The following is a 17,686-nucleotide window of genomic DNA, read 5'->3' on the forward strand; positions in this document are numbered from 1 at the left end:
CCTTTAGTAACGTTGCTGGATTCGCCTTGATTGCTTTGATTTGTTTCATACTAACAAGAATATCTTTTACATCAGTTTTCCATGATGTGAAATTATTCTTCCCATTGAACTTGATAATATCAAATCCATGCACCTTCGAAAATCCACTTGATGCAGAACTAGAAATCTTCACTTCCAACTATGATCCTCTCCACGCTCACCGCACCACTTGTTAGGATTAATACCTTAGGGTTAACCTCACAAGGCACTAATAGTTCTTTGGATCAACGTAGAACTAAAGAAAACAGAAATAAGATGCACTAAACGAAACAAAGAAAGACACAAGATTTAACGTGGTTCGGCAATATGCCTGCGTCCACAAACGGCTACGATCAACTCTTATTAGAATAAATTACAGAGAATTAAACCACAACTATGAGCAGCAGGTTGTTGTTCACAATCACCAAACTAATTCTCTATAAACAAACGTTCTAAACCCTAAAATTCTCTAACTTTGAAAATTCTTCTTTAAACTGTTGTGTGTGTTTTTCCTTAGGACTTGTACACCTATTTATATAGGTTACAAACTTGTCTTCCAAGTATATGAGTTATACTAGGAAACCTAAACAATAACTACAAAAGAAAACCTTGAGTTTAACTAAATCAGGAAACCTCTAGCTATACCAAAATAAGGAAAACGCCTAGATGATTCTAGAAAATTCTGGAACTTTCCTAAAACTACATCGACAACTTCTAACAATTACTATTAGGAAAACCAGATTATGTGGGAGGGTACAAAGTAGATACCAAAGTACACATAAGATAGAATCCAACATATGATACAAAGTGATTTTAAAGTGGTTAGTTTCAAGAACATCCGATATATTTATTTGATATAAAAATATCACATCCCCTTTGATGTATTTGTTCTGTTTCAAAAATAGTGATATTTAAATTAAAAAAAAAATTGTTGACCTTTTTTTTAGTGAAACTAATAAAATGAAAAATCAGTTTTCCTGAGCCGGAATCCAATATATGCAGTCTCATAATCTGATTTTTCATTTGATTAGGCAATGTATGCTAAAAATTCAAATGGTCAAGGCGGTTTCTAAAACAGTGTGCACCGAATCAGACACATAAGTACCGTTGTCCCATGGCGCGTACTATTTCCGTAACTTCGCTACGAAGGCGCCACCACGTGTATGATAATTAAGATAAGGATCCAAATTCCGACTTTGCCACGCGGTTACGTTTTCACAGTATTTAAATAGTCTACTCTTCTGTACTTTTCTTCTTGTCTTTGATTTACTATTTAATAATCAAGATTTACAGACAAAAAGCAGAAAAATTCAGAAGTCAATCGCAAATCTCAAAGCTTAGCCATTAAACAAATCAACTCTTTAAAACCTCCGACCTTAAAATTGTAGTATCATCGTTCAAAAAACCCATCTCAAAGAGTTTGTTCAGCCGCCATTAATGTCGTCTTTCAATAGTCCTTACTCTTCTTCTCATTACGCACCACCATCAGCACCTGCTTTACCTGAATCATATGACCAGCAGCAATCATCTTCTACTTCACACAGGTACAACGGACAACAACTGGGCTATCCCCCATCTTCTTCTGGATATGGGTATGGGTCATCAGGAGGATATCCTCCAGCACCACCACCAGCTTCGATTTATGGCGGGGTGAGTTTTCCACAAGGAACAAATTCAGAAATTATCAGGAGTTTTCATACAGTAGATAAAGATAGAAGTGGATTTATTGATGAAAGGGAATTACAAGAAGCTCTTTCGTTTGGGTATCAGAAATTTAGTCTTAGAACTGTTCGATTGCTTATGTTCTTGTTCAAAAATACTTATGACCCTCTTCGAATTGGTAAGAATTTTTTGATTCTTGATGTGAATTGTTGAGTTATGGAGAGATTGGAAAAAACGGGTCTTTTATTGAATGTTGATGTTGCAGGACCTAATGAATTTGCTGCACTTTGGAGTTGTCTTGGACAATGGCGAGTAAGTTGATTTTTTGCTTCAATTTTTGTTTGCATTGTGTTTATGGGACTGAAATAGGTTTGTCAAGGAGTCTATAAATGTTGTCAATGCTTCAAAGCACTATTCATTTTAGAACTACTTGGGTATACCTGTGTTTTTAGCTCTGAATTTATGTTTGCCAAAGCCTCACCCTTCTTCTGAATTACAATGCTCCGGGAGCCCCGCCACTGGAACTAAACTGAAGTTTCTTCCCTTTGAAAAGTCCCCCAGTCCCCCTATCAGACACTACTTCATCAATCTAAATGTACAACACACAAAATTACCTTGCCCCGTTTCCGCTTACTTAATATCGTTTCTACTTATGAGCCAAATAAAAAGTTCCAATTGACTAAGATTTAGGCTGTTTGAGTTGAATATTCATGAGTTGTGTTGCTTAGCTGAAAAATAACAATCAGAGCTTGTGACAAGGGTGAGGCTTTATGGTGAAATATGGCGGCCACCTAAGACTTAGTTGTATTCTTTAATCAGCTCATCAGGATGCTTTGAAATGGAAATATGAATTGATTTTTGGTGTTGTTTTGAATGTCGTTGTACTTAAAATTTGCTTGTACTTATGGTCCAAATACGGAAATTTTACTTGACTAAGAATTAGACATTTGGGCCGGTTATTCATGAATAGAGGTTGCTTAGCCTGAAGGATAACAATCAGAGTTTGTGATAGCGGTGAGGGTTAATGGAATTTTAACACTTGCGTCATATATGGCCTTCGGCCACCTAAGATATGGTTGAAATGGACATTGATTCATTTTTGGTGTTGCTTTTATTAGGGTATTTTTGAGAGATTTGATAGAGATCGAAGTGGGAAAATCGACTCGATGGAACTAAAGGATGCGCTGCTCAGTCTTGGATATGCAGTCCCACCTTCTGTTCTTCAATTACTTATATCAAAGTATGATGACGGTTCTGGAAGAAGGGGTGAACTTAATTTTGACAGCTTTGTCGAGTAAGTGTCTGTTCTTTTGATTAAAAGATATGTGTTGTTTCGTTGTTGACATATATCTAATTAGTTCGTCTGGCTGGACGTTTGTGCAGGTGTGGGATGATTGTGAAGGTGAGTCATTGAAATTCCATGATTTTGTTCTGCCTATGACGTTTCCTCTTATGAGGATTTAGATGTAGATGGTTTGCTTGGCTTGATTCCTTCTGAATAGGCATTCTGTTCTGACCTGTTGTGTTTTCTTTGTAGGGTTTAACTGAGAAGTTCAAGGAGAAGGATCCTCGCTACACAGGTTCAGCAACACTCTCCTACGAAACATTCATGACAATGATCATGCCATTTCTTGTATCGTATTGATACTTTTCCCATCTTTCTGTTTGTGAGGATCTGTCAGTTTGTATCTCTAACATAGAATAGATGACCTTTTCCTGTAGTAGACAATTCTTTGGTTCAAGATGTACTGTATTTGCTGACACCTTTTTGTGTTCACCATGTCTGGAAAATTGGAAGTATATATGAAATGTATCGTTGTCTTTTCAAATTCGTGTTGATCAGTTATTTTATTTTGCATACTTGTACATGAGAAACACAGACTTATTAGCAAAAGAAAACATATATTTTCTGCAGTTCTGTACAAATCTATCTTATAAGAGGAGTCGTATAGTTATATACACCATTACCTTACTGGACCCAAGGGTTCTCAATAGCATAGGAAGTTTTCTCACTTTCGCTTCAGTGTGCATTGTAATCTCAATTTGCAGGGCTGGTTGACTAGTTATTCCTGCTTCCTTTCAAGTTCCAGCGCAATCTCGTTCCGTCGTGCAAAAGGAAGAGTGAAAGGCGGGTTGTACTGTAAGTATATCAACACATAAAATAGATTAAGTGACTTTTAAGGCAGAGGATATAAAAGACTAGGTTTTTAAGTTTGTCAGAGTTTACCTGTGCAACTTCCACGACTGCGTCATCTTTTACTTGAAATTCAGTGTTGCTCCTTAAAGCATTACGTAATTTTGATTCACGCTTAATAACGTCTTCGTCGGTAACAAAACCTGACACGAGATGAAAACAAGTTGGTTTGGAGAAGTGTTGGACAATGCTGCAGCAATTCTAGGAAAATTCTTCAATTGTCAATTTGATGGGGGTATATGAAGAAGAAATACCTGAAAAGGCAGATACTGCAACAATTTTGTTTGGCACCTTTGTGATTCTAACAGAAGGGTCTTTCGGTATTGGCAAATCCGCGCCATACTTGGAGGGCAGGATAAATGACATTTGCCATTTATCTTTGTTTTCCGACTGCAAACAAGAAGAACCCGAAATTAAATGAAGTTGATATCAACTTGATATAGTCTTGAGAAAGGAAGCCAATTTGAAGTAACTTACCAACTTTGTTATTACTGGTGTTGTCATCGCCATCTTTTCACCATCAGATTGAGGTTTTCGGGTAATTACAGGCGTAGTCATCTCCATTTTGTTGTTGGTTGTATTCTGATGAAAGTAACATTAACAATGCAAGAGTTTAAACATGTTTCTAAAGTAATAGAGATTCTTTGGTACTGTATTTAGTTGCCATACCTCGCCGAAAATATACCCAGCCAAGGCATTAAAAGAACGCGATGAGCCATCGAAATCAAACCCGTTCTTCCCTGGCATTGCCGTCTCTGCTATGAAATATGACTGTCCCAGAGTGTTAACAACCAAAATGTAAAACTCTAATTTGTATGCAACCCAACCCAAATTGAGAATTTAAGATCTCATATGCACTCAGAGGACAAGAAAGTACCTCCATTTCTCTTATTTCGTATTGTTCAGCGCGGGTCAGCACAGTAAACTTGACAGTTTCAAGATCAGGAACTAAAAATTCAACAGCAACAGAATTAGGAGAGTTTTGATGAACAACAAATGAATATTCAGAGTACAAAAAGTTCCATAAAAGATTAGACGAGCAAGCAATGGAACCTGACATCAAAGCTTCTTCTAAGTTCTGAGCTCCGAATCTCTTTGGAAATAGATATTTTGCCGATTCTGTGGCCAGTTCCAACACAACTGAAAACCAAAACCAAACACTGTGGGTAAGAAAAAACAAAACACTTGCAACAATAAATAAATGAATTTGCTTAGTAATTAAAAATGTTTACATCGCTGGGAAAGAGATGAAGCCTGAGAAGCTAATGCGAGAACGAGAGAAATTCGAGCTTCGTTGGCAGATATCTTCGTCTTTGAAGCTGCCATGGTTTTTGTAGTACTCGCCGATACTGTAACAATGGTATGCCTTCTTCTAGCCATCCGCGGAAGAGCAGCCGAACTGGTTCCGTGAAAGACCAACTCATTGGCCGGGAGATATGGGTTGCACAAAATCATTTTAATTTCGCCGGTCAAATTTGTTATGGCAATTGAACATCTTCTGCAATTTGTACACCACATGGAGGTATGGAACTACGTTATCCACTCATTTTTGCCAGGATATTTCTCATAAAGTGGGGCAATTCCTCATGAGTTGGTCACCTTCTTTTCTTTACCCACGTTTACTCACTGTGAACCAAACGCAGCACCGTAAGGAAGTTTATCATCTCATCTCCCAGAAAGGAGAGTTTTCTCTGAAGAGATTCTGAATTCTGAAGGGGTCAGTATTCTCAATAAAAATATATGTAATCCACACCAACATTACTGCAAATTTGAAACAAGCAAGAATTCTTGTCCAACATAAATCTACTAAGCAAGCGTTTTACGTAGAAATTTCAAATACAAATGGTTTCACGAAACAACAGAAGCTTCCTGTTTCTTGTGCCAAGCCACAACATCTGCGTAGGCTATATCACCTCCGAAAATATCCAACGCACTTCCAACAGTAACATCTACACGTCCCATCCCTGCCACTTTTATCCTTTCCAAATCAGCCATTGTTGTGACTCCACCAGCATAAGTTACTGGGATCTGTATTGTACACCATTATATTTCTTAGATGCACACAAAATTATTACAACCAACGATAGATATGCGTATGAGAAAAATCTTAACAGCATTTTAGGTCATTGCGAAAGGAACACAGATCATTTTAGGATTGAGGGAGGATGAACATTATAGAAAAAATCAGAGATGAAAAGTAACATACGGGTGAGTGTTGTCCAAGCAGGGCAACCAGCTCTTCATCAATTCCAAGCCTGAAATTTATTTGAGAAGATTCAATAACCATCTTTGAGGAAACGTATACAGATACGGAATTCCTTATAGGGGCCAGGCATCGTCTTTCAAGATCCATCTTATAGAGTTACCTCAGTCTAGGACTTTTCAGTGGAGATATTGCTATATAAAGAGAAGGTGTAAAAGTAAGACAACCTAACCTTTTCCCCTCAACATCAACTCCATGAACTAGAAACTCGTCAGCGTAAGTTGCAAGGAAATCCAATGTTTGCTGATCGACATACAAATCACTGAACTTCTGCCATCTGTCAGTCACAACTGCATATTTCCCATTCTGCACATGGATATTGTTGCACATGGGTAGCTTAAATTAGAATGACTCCAATTAAAAGATCTAGTTTCTTTCGGAATGCTGAGCACAATGGACATTTAGATAAAATCCATGGACTGAACATAATAAAGAACTGAAATACCTTCTTTCTGCAGCTTAGATCCAGGACAAGCCTCTTTTTTCCGACCACGCGGACGAGATCTTTGAGCCTTTCAAGTTCCATTTGCCCATTGTTGAAGACATACTGACACAAAAATGGAAAACAATTGTATAAACAAGGGATGAAAACTTCCTTAAAAAGATGAAGTCTATCTGCCCAACAAGAAGAAAAGGTTATGGTCTTTGGATTATTGAAGGGAAAGTAAATGGTTTTAACACCATATACAGGTCACATACCGAAGTAACTATAACATGGGAAGCCCCCTCATCTAAATAACTCAAAGCATTGTCTGAATTGATTCCACCTCCAATTTGCAGACCACCTAGAAGTTACCATTCGTCGCAGTAAGTTCAGCAGAGGAAAAATCTATAAGTTTAAACATACTCTTAACTCATAAAGATAGAAACAGTCTAACAACTTATTAATGCACATAATTTCCAAAAAAAACAATTCCATTGATTAAATGTAATTATCAGGGGGTGCTGCGGCAAAACTTGATATTAACATGAGTTAGTTAGCAATTTAGCATGAAGTTTAACCAACTAAATTCGTGCAGAGGGAATAAAAAATTTCACTGCTAACTCAATTTTTTTAATGCAAATTTGTTACTCAGTTACCAAACAACGGACAACCTTTATCTTTAAGCACAGAATCTGATACACATGTTTAATATAAGACTTCAATTAAAAAGAGAGCACAAACTATAACAAGACACAATGATTTTACCTGGGTAAGCACGTAGTGCTTCAATTCCTGCAGATTGGCTCAAGGGATCTGCACCAAGCATTATTACATGACCACCTGTAAGACCATACATTTTGTACAAATTTGCAAACTCCCCTGCTGACTTATCTGATACAAAATTTGTAACCATATCAGATGCACCTTCCTTTGTGTCTTTAAGAGTGGATCCGACAATTTGTTTCACTTTCCCCTGTTACATTTCAATTTTGTTTCAGCCGAAGAATCATCAAACCAATTCAGGAATCCAGTGTTAATACATCAAATAATGAATGAATCAATCGAATGGATTTACCTTGTGTATATCAATACAAGGTCGAAAACTAACACTACACTGAATTGATGAATAAGATTCTGCAAACAACAAAACCCAAGTTACTAAAAGCATTGAAAGTAGTAAATCTTCATCGTCAAACATGTGAAACCCAGACATACTTGATTTTGCTGATGGCAAAACCCTAACAAAACTTCGCTTCTTGACTTTGTATATTGCGGAATCTGAAATTCTATAAAGTGAGCTTAGTTCTGATTTTGAAACACTTCCTACTTGAGATGAATTCATCATATTTCAAAACCTGAAAAATCAGAGCCACGTTCAAACAAAATTCAGCAACTTTCTGCTAATAAGAATACAACAAACTGAATCACATTTCAATGCACATTATATGTCAGCTGTATCTGTTCATCAGCTCCATAAGAAACCCATCCCTTCTGAGCTGCTTAGGCCAAAGAAGTAGAAACGGTAATCATCATGATCTAGATTTTACCGAGGCATCCTGCAGAGTTATGGAGTTGGAAGACTATGACAGTACTAATAACGGTAGTAACAAGGTGGAGAAGAAAATAAGCACTAGACCCAGAAGATGCCACTGAATTATGCTTATTGTCTTCTAATAATAACATTAAAACTACTACTGCTACTAGTACCACAATGGCATCTATTCCATATTAGAAACTCAACCCAGGTGCAAAATGAAAATATGGAGCTTTTAAGAACAACCACAAATAGCTCCCCGCCACAGAAAGTAGGAAAAAATGAGAAGTGGACACATAACAGAAATTTGATAGAAACAACTTTAAGCAATCAAAGTAGTCTGACTGCACTTTCTAAACCACACTCCCTTAATTGAATAGACGATTTAACCTGAATAAGAGTTATAACTTATAAGTACAAGACAATACAAAGCAGTGACGTGATTGAACAAATGTCGGGAGATTAATTTCTTTAAGTACTTATAGTTACTTTAACTAAAATGTGAGTCAAGAACAAGTAAAGACTAGCTTCATGAAACATTCAGGAGGAAATGATCACTTAGCAAAACAAGATTTTACATGCAAAGATTATGAAACAGCAGTATTCCCGCGACCCACAAACTTGAGTATGAAAGATAGATAAAGCTACTGAAAGTAAAGTAGACAGAGATTTAAGTGGTTCAACCTTAAAGATCTATGTCCTCTTGTACACTTCCTCTCTCATGAGAAATAATGTAAACTCTCTGTAACCTAAAACTCCGTTAACGGAAAAACACCAAACCCATAGTGCGCGTAGATCTTTAAGATCGAACCACTTAAATCTTCATCTACTTTACTTTCAGTAGATTTATCGTAACAATTATGAAGTGCCGGAAAAGGCATCTTCAGATTTGTATACTTATGACATCTAACAGCTAATGGCTTCATTTTGTACATCAAAAATTCTAGAAGGTAAATTTATAGTAGGTCCCATGGATTGCTCATCTGACAGCATAACAAATTGTGAAATTTCCCTAAATGTTCTTCTGTTGATGAAATTCATGGACTTCTAGTGATTCTTTTAGACATTATAGGTTCACCAGAATCGATCTCGGGTCCCGGAATGTGAAATGGACACTGAACTAATCGACCAGGAAATGCATCTGGTAAAGATTTAAATACATTATCCAACAAGATATAAAATGCTTGAATTCCAAAAAATGGAATTCCAACGCAGGTACTAAAACGGGCTACCACTGGAAAATAAAACAAAATTAAGCCACTAGTGTAGGCCTGGTTTTAAAACTTGCATTCATATTCTTGATTAACAGATTAAGTAAGATACTCTTAGTGTTTTAGCAAATCCTATTCTTCCCAGTTTTCCAAGTCCACATGTAACCCAAATTTCTATTAGCTACAAATAGATGACACCGTAATCTCCAGCTATATCAAATGTCAACGTAAAATTGACCGCTACAAGAAGATGCTAACAAAATTGAATAGGTGACATTCAAAAAAAAAAAATTGGCACTGCAACCGGGTTAATTCATATCATTGTTTGTGTAATCCTTTAAATAGGTGACACTTAATTTCGACAAGAATTAACAAATACTGGACCACCTTTAGCTGAAAAAGCTAAGCTATGAACAAAGAGTTACATCACATCACTCACATCCCGGAAGAGATCGAATGTCTGGTAGGTTAGCAATTGACAGGCACAATGATAAAAACATGTATATATGACAAATGAAACGCAAAGGTTCTCATCTCTGCCAATGAATGCTACTACTATGAGTTCCACACAACTAAAGAAACAACTGAAGATAAAATTATCATATAAAATTCTAGAACGCATACCTTTTTAAGCTCTGTGAATAGAAACAGATATCATGTTAAGTACGTCGGCATTTCTGATTGAACTTTTTGAACGACATTATTTGTTGAAGTGTTCCAAAAACATTACACTAAAAAATCATGTCCTCAACGAATCACTAAAACAATATTCATGCTTCCTTGCCAAACCCTCATAAGTATTTCTAGATGAGTACTTGTATCAAACAGTATGTGTGCATTCCTAACTCAACTGTATTTGGCTCTACTACTGAAGTCCTAACAATCATTTCATCAAACAGTTTCCTATCAAAGTTAAGTGTTCTCCAAAACTTTCTGCAAAGATGAACCCCACCTTCATGGAAGAGAAATCGACAGATAGAGGAGGTTGGGAGTGAACATACCTTGTTTCAGCAGAGAAAGAACCCACCTTCTTCACTTCAGATTGGTACGCTAGTCACTTTTAAAATTTGGAATTATCGTAGGGCACCCATTTCATTTTATTTTGGCACACATACTATTTTATAATATTTGAGGTAGATAATGTGAATCAGATTCAAAAATAATAAATTAAATCAGATTTTGGTGAGTCAGATTCAATCGGGTCAGTTGCGTCGGATAAAAACAAGCAATCCGCTAGGCTTTAACTTCAAACACGACATTCCAATTTCATTTCTACAGTTTTGACACCGTAAGCAGAGCCGATCCGTGCGAACTTAATCGCAAGGCCTTTTTACGGTCAAATTTTTTCCCCCACAGTTTCGAAAAACAATGAAAAAAATAAGACTAAGACAGTTTTTTCCCCCACGTCGAGAGTTGCGGTAACCTCCCCTCTCATTGGCCGGTGAACAAAACCCTTACTCCTGATTGGCTGAAAAGCAACTTATACCCCCTTATATTTCGTGGCCGTTAATTTTTAATAAAATTAGCTCGATCTGACGTTCCAAAACGAGTAATAGCTTAGTAGATTCTTACACCGCGTGTACATGATTTTAATAAAATCTGGACCTTCGGATTGACTGTCCGAAAAATGGAAGAAAAAAAACGTGGATGTTTATATCGGAAAAAAAAACGCTGACTTTTATATAAAGAAAAAAAGAAATTCTTTGAAAAAAATCCGTGATATAAAAATAGAGAATCAAGAATGAAATCTAAGAACTTCCGAAAATTCTAAGATTTGTTTCTTAACATAGGTTCTTGGGTTATAATACGACGAATATCTGCTTATGATATGTAGGCTACATTTTTAAACCGAAGAAAGATACATATATATAATAATAATGACCATAAATATGTTAACATTATGAAAGTATATAATCTTTATCAAAAGATTTTTACTTGAATCAGATAGATACAGATATGTAAATTTGGAAAATTTAAGATTTCTTATATTATAGTCCTTTAAACTACCGCTAACACGTGTGCTGCTTGGAGTGAGAAATGTATATACGGTAAATACAGGTCATGATAAGTACGAGAGTATCTATAAAAACTACGCTATTTCGTATTCTCTCATCGCCTCCTCCTAGCTTGTTCCGATATCGTTTGCTGTAAGTTTTTCCTTCTTTTTTTTTCATGTTTTGTTGGTCAGTTTAATATTCATAATGGCAAATCACTTACGTTATGGTTTTATTTTTATGGGTTTATTTTTATTTTTTGTTAACGCATGTTCTTACAGGTGAGGTATATTTTCGCTCCCTGTGTCTCTTCCTTATTTAAAATTTCGGTTCAAGATTTTCCTCTTTGTTATTCAGTTTTGATTAATTTTAGCTTTTTTTTCGGGAGTATTTTTTGTCTTTTAGAACAGGAATTTGATAAAAAAAAAAGGTTATTGAAGAGAAATATTCCAAGATATTCAAGAATAAAAAGCTATTTTTAGGCGAAATTTCCAGAAAAAAGTTTCAGAAAAATCTGTTTCCAAGCGACACAAATGAGGTATTTTTAGAATCATTCATATATGCCTGTATATATGTAGTATCACATGTATCATCAAATTTTCTTAATATCTGTTTCAGGAAGTTTGTTAAATTTTACACAAGTATTTAGCTAATTTTGGAAGTTTGGGTTTTATTTCTTAGCATGGGGTATTTGGTAACAATGTAAAACCCATTTCTGGGAGTTTTCTTGATGATTGCGAGGCACTGGTTGCATAGATTTTGATTACAGTATCACATCAGGTAAGGTCTTCCTTACTTTCATGGACTTCTTTTCTCAGTTTGAGCTGATTTACATCATAACCATCATCTCTTTTTTCAACTCCGTTTCTTTTGTGTTTTCAAGTCCTGATCGTTAAACAACATTTGGAGCAGGTAAATCGCGTATTTTTGATTTTGTAGGTAATGGTTTCCAAATTCAACCAAATAAAAAATTAGGGTTTCGTTCATCATGTTGTTATTTTTTATTGGCTTGCTTTTTTTTTCTTCATGAATAGCTATTGATTATCTCAAATGTTTTTATTGTGAAATTATAAGATGTGTCAATTTGTGAATTAGTGAAATTGGACTATCATCACCATGGTGAAAAATGTTTAATGTAAGGGGACCCCAAGAGAGAAAGTGTTGTCTACAGTCGTTTTACAATGAATTTGAATCTTATGCACTTGATGGAAGAATATGTATGTATTGCGATGTCAAAACGTTATTATTTACAGACTCCCAATATCTTTTGACGAACCTTTCTAATACCGTTGTTATTAAGTGCAGGATGAAGTAAGTAAGGAAGGGGCATGCATAGATTTGAACCAGTTATATTGAATATAACGCTATGGATGAATGGAAAAATGTTGTTAATGATGTAATGATGTGACGGAAGGTAATGGAAAAGCTCTGATAATACTAATATCAACAGGTACAACTATCAAGGATCATTAATGTTTCTCCCCATGTGGCTTTATTGCTCCTCCTATCTTTGTTTCCAAAAGGAGTATATGTCTTGAATGTTTGTACTGCTTTTGTAGCCGCTTTATGAAACCCCGTGCAAACTTAATCAACATTCTCTTTTCGTATTCTATTCTGACTTCCTACACTGTTTTTTTAGGTAAGCTTAACTGCATGCAAAATTTCTTTTGTGTTCCCTTTTTAAATTGGTTTTGTGCTTTTGTGTTTACATGTGTAAACAAGAAGGTTTTATGTTTTTATGCAGGATTTCTAATACAAGATTTATTGCGCATGAAATAGATGGAAAATCCAAGCTAACATTGCGGACAACCAAAAATGTTCGTTTGAGGGATCAATCCTAATGCCCATTCCCAAATATGGAGGTGATGTTTTTTCCATCTTCTTCTCTCTTTGATTTTATTTTTCTGTTGTGCTTCCTTTCTTTTTCTAGGGTTTCAATTTTTAAGTTTCAATTTCTAATTTAGTTTTTGTTGATTTAATGAGTCGATTTTCTTAGTAGTTGTTTACTGATGGGAGTGATTTAAAGGTGCTTTACGGATGTGCAGGTTGTTTGAGGTATATCTGTTGTTATTATCTATGTTATTATATACCTCAGCCAATCGCTTTTGGAAATATCAAAAAAGGCACATCTTAGTGTGGCCAAGTTGTCTGCATACTTGGAAAAGAAAAACTTTGTTAAAGGTTTTGGCTTAAATGTCCTCTTCAATTTTTTGAGTTGATTTTCTATTGTGTTTTGAGTTGATTTTCTATTGTGTTTTGCTGTAGAGGTGGTGATCAAAGTCGGTAATCCAGGTGCTTGATAGATAGATATGTAGGTGATCTAAATTTTTGCATGGTATATCTTTTGAGAAACGACAAAGAATATAACAATCCATGTAGTCAATATATAGGATGTGGCTCTAAAGCGAGCAGTAATTTTTTTTATGCAAGGCATTAGGATAATGTGCAGTATGCTTGGGCTTAGATTTTAAGAGTCTGGCTTTCTCCTCAACTGACATACAATTTCTTTTTATGTTTGGTTCCAAATATTTTTATGTAGAAAAGTTTATTTTTTCCATCAATAATAATGTCTATCTAAAGTTATTTTTTACCATCAACAGCGGAAAGGACACACCATCTGCTTACTTTCTTGGTATGTTACAGCATTCGATTTGTTGCATGGGAGACGAAATCCACAAGGTTGTTTCCAAAACCGTCATGGAGATTTTTTTTTCTTCACTACAATATGGAATGAGCACCAGTTGTTCCTCGAGCGGGATATAATGCTATCTTCATCCTTAGCAACACCAAAGATGGACAGGGACTTCAGCATTAATGGAATGCATATTTAGTATGTATGTTGAAAAGGTGTATTGATCAGACTACCATGGTATGAAGGTTTATTTCTTCACTATTTACTATAGTTTTTTCAAAATTTCTATCGTGTTCACCATAATTTAGAAATTACTTAGAAATTATTAGGTCCTTCAGAATTTACATCGCTATCACCTGACTTCAAAAAAATTTCTATGTTGATTTGATGATTGAGGATAAATTTGTTATTGGTTGTGGAAAATTAAAATATGTTGGGACTTTAGAGGGAAGCCATGTTATGTCAGAAGAGATTAAGTGAGATATCGAGACTATGGTTCTGCCTCAAGTCACACCGTAGGCAGAATACACTATTTCAAGGGTCCAAACAGATCATCATTGTCCCCATATCCTTGATCAGTTGATACCATATTATGCTTTTAAGACATAATTTTGTTTCATATCATAATTTTCGGTATATGTTTTGTTGTCGCAGCAACAAGTACGAAAGAAGCCACCAAGAAAACAAACGTAGACCGGTTTGAGTATGATGATGAATTTAGTGGGATGACACTTAGTATTAGGAGATTCAAATCTATTGTAGAGCATCTTATTGGTGTTAGCCTGGCAACATGGAAGTATTAGGAGATTCAAATCTAATGTAGAGCATCTTATTGGTGTTAGCCTGCCAATATGGAATGTGCTTCTATTTGAGTGGGATATGCATTGGAAGCATGGTGAATTAATGTTTCAAACCTATACTTTAGCCGGTGAAGCGAAAAATTGGACAAAAATTTGGTACTACCCTGCATACCAAAGGAAAATTCAAAAGCTATTGTATTACTATTGTATTAATTAGTTAAACCTTCACATCTCGAGAAGATAACACATAAGTCTGTCAATTTTTTATATATATAGTTCTCTGTCATAGATCTCTCTGTCTTTGTTTTTTCAGAACAAAGCACATGGGATAAGTAAAAAATGACGGGGTTGTAATGGTTTCCATGGGATTCAACTGACAATCCTTGGAAGATTGTTGCACATAGCAAGACGTTTGCGAGTAAAGTTTTTTCTCCTTTTCCTGCGGCTTAGGTTTGTTTTCTCTAATTTAACTTTGGTTTTTTCCACCCGCTATATTTCCTTATGTGAACTGGAAGAGAACCTTATTTATGTTATGTTGGCAGGGAGAGACTATGGTAACTTATAAGGCTACCGCTAAGACTTCGGCTACAATATAGTATAAGGTGTGGCTCAACTGACCTGAAAAAAATACCATAATGTTACTATTGTAGAAAAATATTAGGAAACTCCTGCTACACATCTATGGAAAGAAAGGGACGAGCTGCCAGAAAAATATTAGAAAACTTGAACGAGAAAATGCAAAAGAGATTAACAGACAAGTGATGCTTGTAGTATATACCATGAGTTTGGTGGCTAATATCCGAACACGATTTCTTATAATTTGGTTAATTATCTGAAACAAAAGAATTTGTTGAGATTTGTTGTTAACTTGTTGATCCATAGGTGATAATTTGTTGTAGGGATTTCAGTTTTAAAGTGCTGTTTTTAAGGCTTGCATTATCAAAGATCATTTTGTGCAGGTATGTGGCATATTATGCAGTAAGAAACAAAAGAATGGGCTATTGCTTATTGATGGTCCTACAATCAAGAAAAAGTGAAACTTTATTGTTTAGTTGTGTGGTTTTGTTCAAGGGTTTAATAAATTGTATAGATACTTTAATTCGTAGCCGTGGGTTGATTATGTGTGCACATTGTTTTGTCTAGAATATTTTTTTTGCACCATTTTGTAGGTTCTTCAAGTACGTGTATTGAGTAATTTTTGCTGGTTAAATTTCTAGAATCATGCATGTATATAGCATGATGAATTTCTCTTCTTTTTCAACACTTATTTCAGGGTTTTTCTTTTTGTATGGGCAATCTAAATCAAGGTAATTCTATTTGATCTACTGAAACTGCTCTTTTTGGTTTTATTTTGCAGCAATGCCATTGGCGCTGAGACTGCACTGCACGTGTTCATGCTATACATGGAGGTCAAGTAGTTACTGCAGAAAGGAATATAGCTGAACATATTTTTGCAGTTAAGTTGTAATTATTGACATGTTCAGTTTTTTCTTATTGCTGCATCCACTTACATGCTTTAGCCTATACTAAAAAATTTACGCAATGACACACTAACATCGATCGACATTTCTGTTTTTTACGTTTAATAAAGATGCTGGTCAAATTTTCACTTTCTTATATTGTATTATAACTATAAAATAGTTGTGAAATATGGTTTGCAGAGGTATTAGCTTTAATTAGAAAGTCATGCTATCCCCATTACTTCAATGTCTTCATCCAGCTGGTATATATTTGTTTGTGGTAACGCCGAATAGAAGACCCCTATTTCTGTGGACCGGAGGGACTCGACTGAAAGGAAAGGAACTTACCTGCTCTTCTTGAATTGATTCCGGTGAACTGGGTTCATTTCATGAACGATAATTTTACTAGCCTTTGGTGGATATACAAGATATTGGAAATTGGAAATTTCTGATAACTTCAGGCCAGGTTTGGAAATTTCTGATATACAAGATAATTTCTGAGGGATAATTTCTTGGATATTGGAAATTTTGGTCTCTGATAACTTCAGGCCAGGTTTGTTGTTTGGATCAAAGGCTTTTGTTTTGTGGGTGTGTTGGGGTTCAAAATCTTTGTAGTGCAGGGCTATATATTGAGTTTACTTCTTTCACAGATATTATGCGGATTATGGGAAACAATCACAATGGTTGGAGTGTAAGATAGCTCTTACCTATCTAACTTTTTTTTTTTTTTAATGTGTGTTATTTGATTAATCTCAGGATGAGGGTTACCTTTTGTTTTATGATATACCGATATTTAGGAATGTGAGGGGCGTTCACAATTGATCGTGTTGCAAACACTCAGTAATTTATATGGACTTCTTTTTGTTTGCAGAATATGTACACGACATTGGTTAATGTAATCTCAGCTTCGATGCATGGTAAGATTTGATTTAGGTTTAGTCTTTTCTGGACTACAGTTTAGATTTTAATCTCCACACATCAAACTGTAATTGGTGAACTTGGTTCTTGAAACTATTTTCTAGCTTGACTTCAGTTTTTGAACAATATATACAAAAATTTAGTTATTTTCATTGTCAAGGGTATACAAAACAGTCATACGCATCTCGAATTGATATTTCATTGTATTTTAAGCATTTCCAACAAAAAAGTTCGTTCGGGATATTGAAGTCTTTATAAACTATGTACATACACCATGGTGGGACGACCAAAGCGTATCCAGTTTCTCAACAAGACGCTTTCACTACACTCTCACTGCATGGGAATCTGAACAATATACCTCCAGAATCAGTAGTGAATAAAGTACCAAGGACCAGATATATTTATCAATGAAAGTCCAAGTCAATCATTGTGCTACATCTAAAATAATTAATTTCTTAACATTTAAAATCATATATTTATGCTTTAGTGCTTATTCATTAAAAAAAATTGATATTAACAGTTGATTGAGCAAAGATTTAATTCCTGGCATTTTTAGGGGCCACCCAAAAGGATTTA

At 35.3% G+C, this 17,686-nt stretch overlaps 3 protein-coding genes across 4 annotated transcripts; 1 reads left to right on the forward strand and 2 right to left on the reverse strand.

The window, feature by feature from the left end:
* The first annotated feature begins 1,296 nt into the window (after positions 1-1,296).
* Positions 1,297-3,602, forward strand: LOC113322069 (probable calcium-binding protein CML48). The gene is made up of 5 exons (XM_026570083.1): positions 1,297-1,858; positions 1,946-1,992; positions 2,799-2,974; positions 3,064-3,082; positions 3,218-3,602. The coding sequence occupies exons 1-5, from the start codon at positions 1,456-1,458 to the stop codon at positions 3,323-3,325; spliced, it is 753 nt and encodes a 250-aa protein (XP_026425868.1). The 5' UTR covers positions 1,297-1,455; the 3' UTR covers positions 3,326-3,602.
* On the reverse strand, positions 3,481-5,393 carry LOC113322067 (heme-binding-like protein At3g10130, chloroplastic). Its single transcript, XM_026570079.1, has 8 exons — positions 5,107-5,393; positions 4,928-5,014; positions 4,752-4,822; positions 4,544-4,645; positions 4,352-4,456; positions 4,129-4,264; positions 3,908-4,017; positions 3,481-3,818 (listed from the first exon to the last, which is right to left on the reverse strand). The coding sequence occupies exons 1-8, from the start codon at positions 5,390-5,392 to the stop codon at positions 3,744-3,746; spliced, it is 972 nt and encodes a 323-aa protein (XP_026425864.1). The 5' UTR covers position 5,393; the 3' UTR covers positions 3,481-3,743.
* A 184-nt stretch (positions 5,394-5,577) lies between these two features.
* On the reverse strand, positions 5,578-10,454 carry LOC113322068 (1-(5-phosphoribosyl)-5-[(5-phosphoribosylamino)methylideneamino] imidazole-4-carboxamide isomerase, chloroplastic-like). 2 transcript variants are annotated; one of them, XM_026570080.1, is made up of 9 exons: positions 10,308-10,454; positions 7,777-7,916; positions 7,637-7,695; positions 7,327-7,534; positions 6,837-6,922; positions 6,583-6,684; positions 6,310-6,443; positions 6,081-6,129; positions 5,578-5,902 (listed from the first exon to the last, which is right to left on the reverse strand). In XM_026570080.1, exons 2-9 carry the CDS (start codon positions 7,904-7,906, stop codon positions 5,723-5,725), a joined length of 948 nt encoding a protein of 315 aa, XP_026425865.1. In that variant the 5' UTR covers positions 7,907-7,916; positions 10,308-10,454; the 3' UTR covers positions 5,578-5,722. The 2 variants fall into 2 exon arrangements, with proteins under 2 accessions (XP_026425865.1, XP_026425866.1); XM_026570081.1 differs by lacking the exon at positions 10,308-10,454 and adding an exon at positions 9,931-9,991.
* Positions 10,455-17,686: the final 7,232 nt, after the last annotated feature.

Source organism: Papaver somniferum, chromosome 11 (assembly GCF_003573695.1).
Source record: "Papaver somniferum cultivar HN1 chromosome 11, ASM357369v1, whole genome shotgun sequence".
Lineage (NCBI taxonomy): Eukaryota > Viridiplantae > Streptophyta > Magnoliopsida > Ranunculales > Papaveraceae > Papaver > Papaver somniferum.

Excerpts from the sequence above, each read along its gene's own strand:
- LOC113322069 (XM_026570083.1), top strand. The coding sequence starts at position 1,456 with ATGTCGTCTTTCAATAGTCCTTACTCTTCTTCTCATTACGCACCACCA. Across the intron at positions 1,859-1,945 it reads TTATGACCCTCTTCGAATTG|GACCTAATGAATTTGCTGCA; the intron begins GTAAGAATTTTT and ends TTGATGTTGCAG. Across the intron at positions 1,993-2,798 it reads GTTGTCTTGGACAATGGCGA|GGTATTTTTGAGAGATTTGA; the intron begins GTAAGTTGATTT and ends TGCTTTTATTAG.
- LOC113322067 (XM_026570079.1), bottom strand. The coding sequence starts at position 5,392 with ATGTGGTGTACAAATTGCAGAAGATGTTCAATTGCCATAACAAATTTG. Across the intron at positions 4,457-4,543 it reads CTGGGTATATTTTCGGCGAG|AATACAACCAACAACAAAAT; the intron begins GTATGGCAACTA and ends TACTTTCATCAG. Across the intron at positions 4,018-4,128 it reads TGCAGTATCTGCCTTTTCAG|GTTTTGTTACCGACGAAGAC; the intron begins GTATTTCTTCTT and ends ATCTCGTGTCAG.
- LOC113322068 (XM_026570080.1), bottom strand. The coding sequence starts at position 7,906 with ATGATGAATTCATCTCAAGTAGGAAGTGTTTCAAAATCAGAACTAAGC. Across the intron at positions 6,923-7,326 it reads AGCACTACGTGCTTACCCAG|GTGGTCTGCAAATTGGAGGT; the intron begins GTAAAATCATTG and ends GGTAACTTCTAG. Across the intron at positions 5,903-6,080 it reads TGCTTGGACAACACTCACCC|ATCCCAGTAACTTATGCTGG; the intron begins GTATGTTACTTT and ends TGTACAATACAG.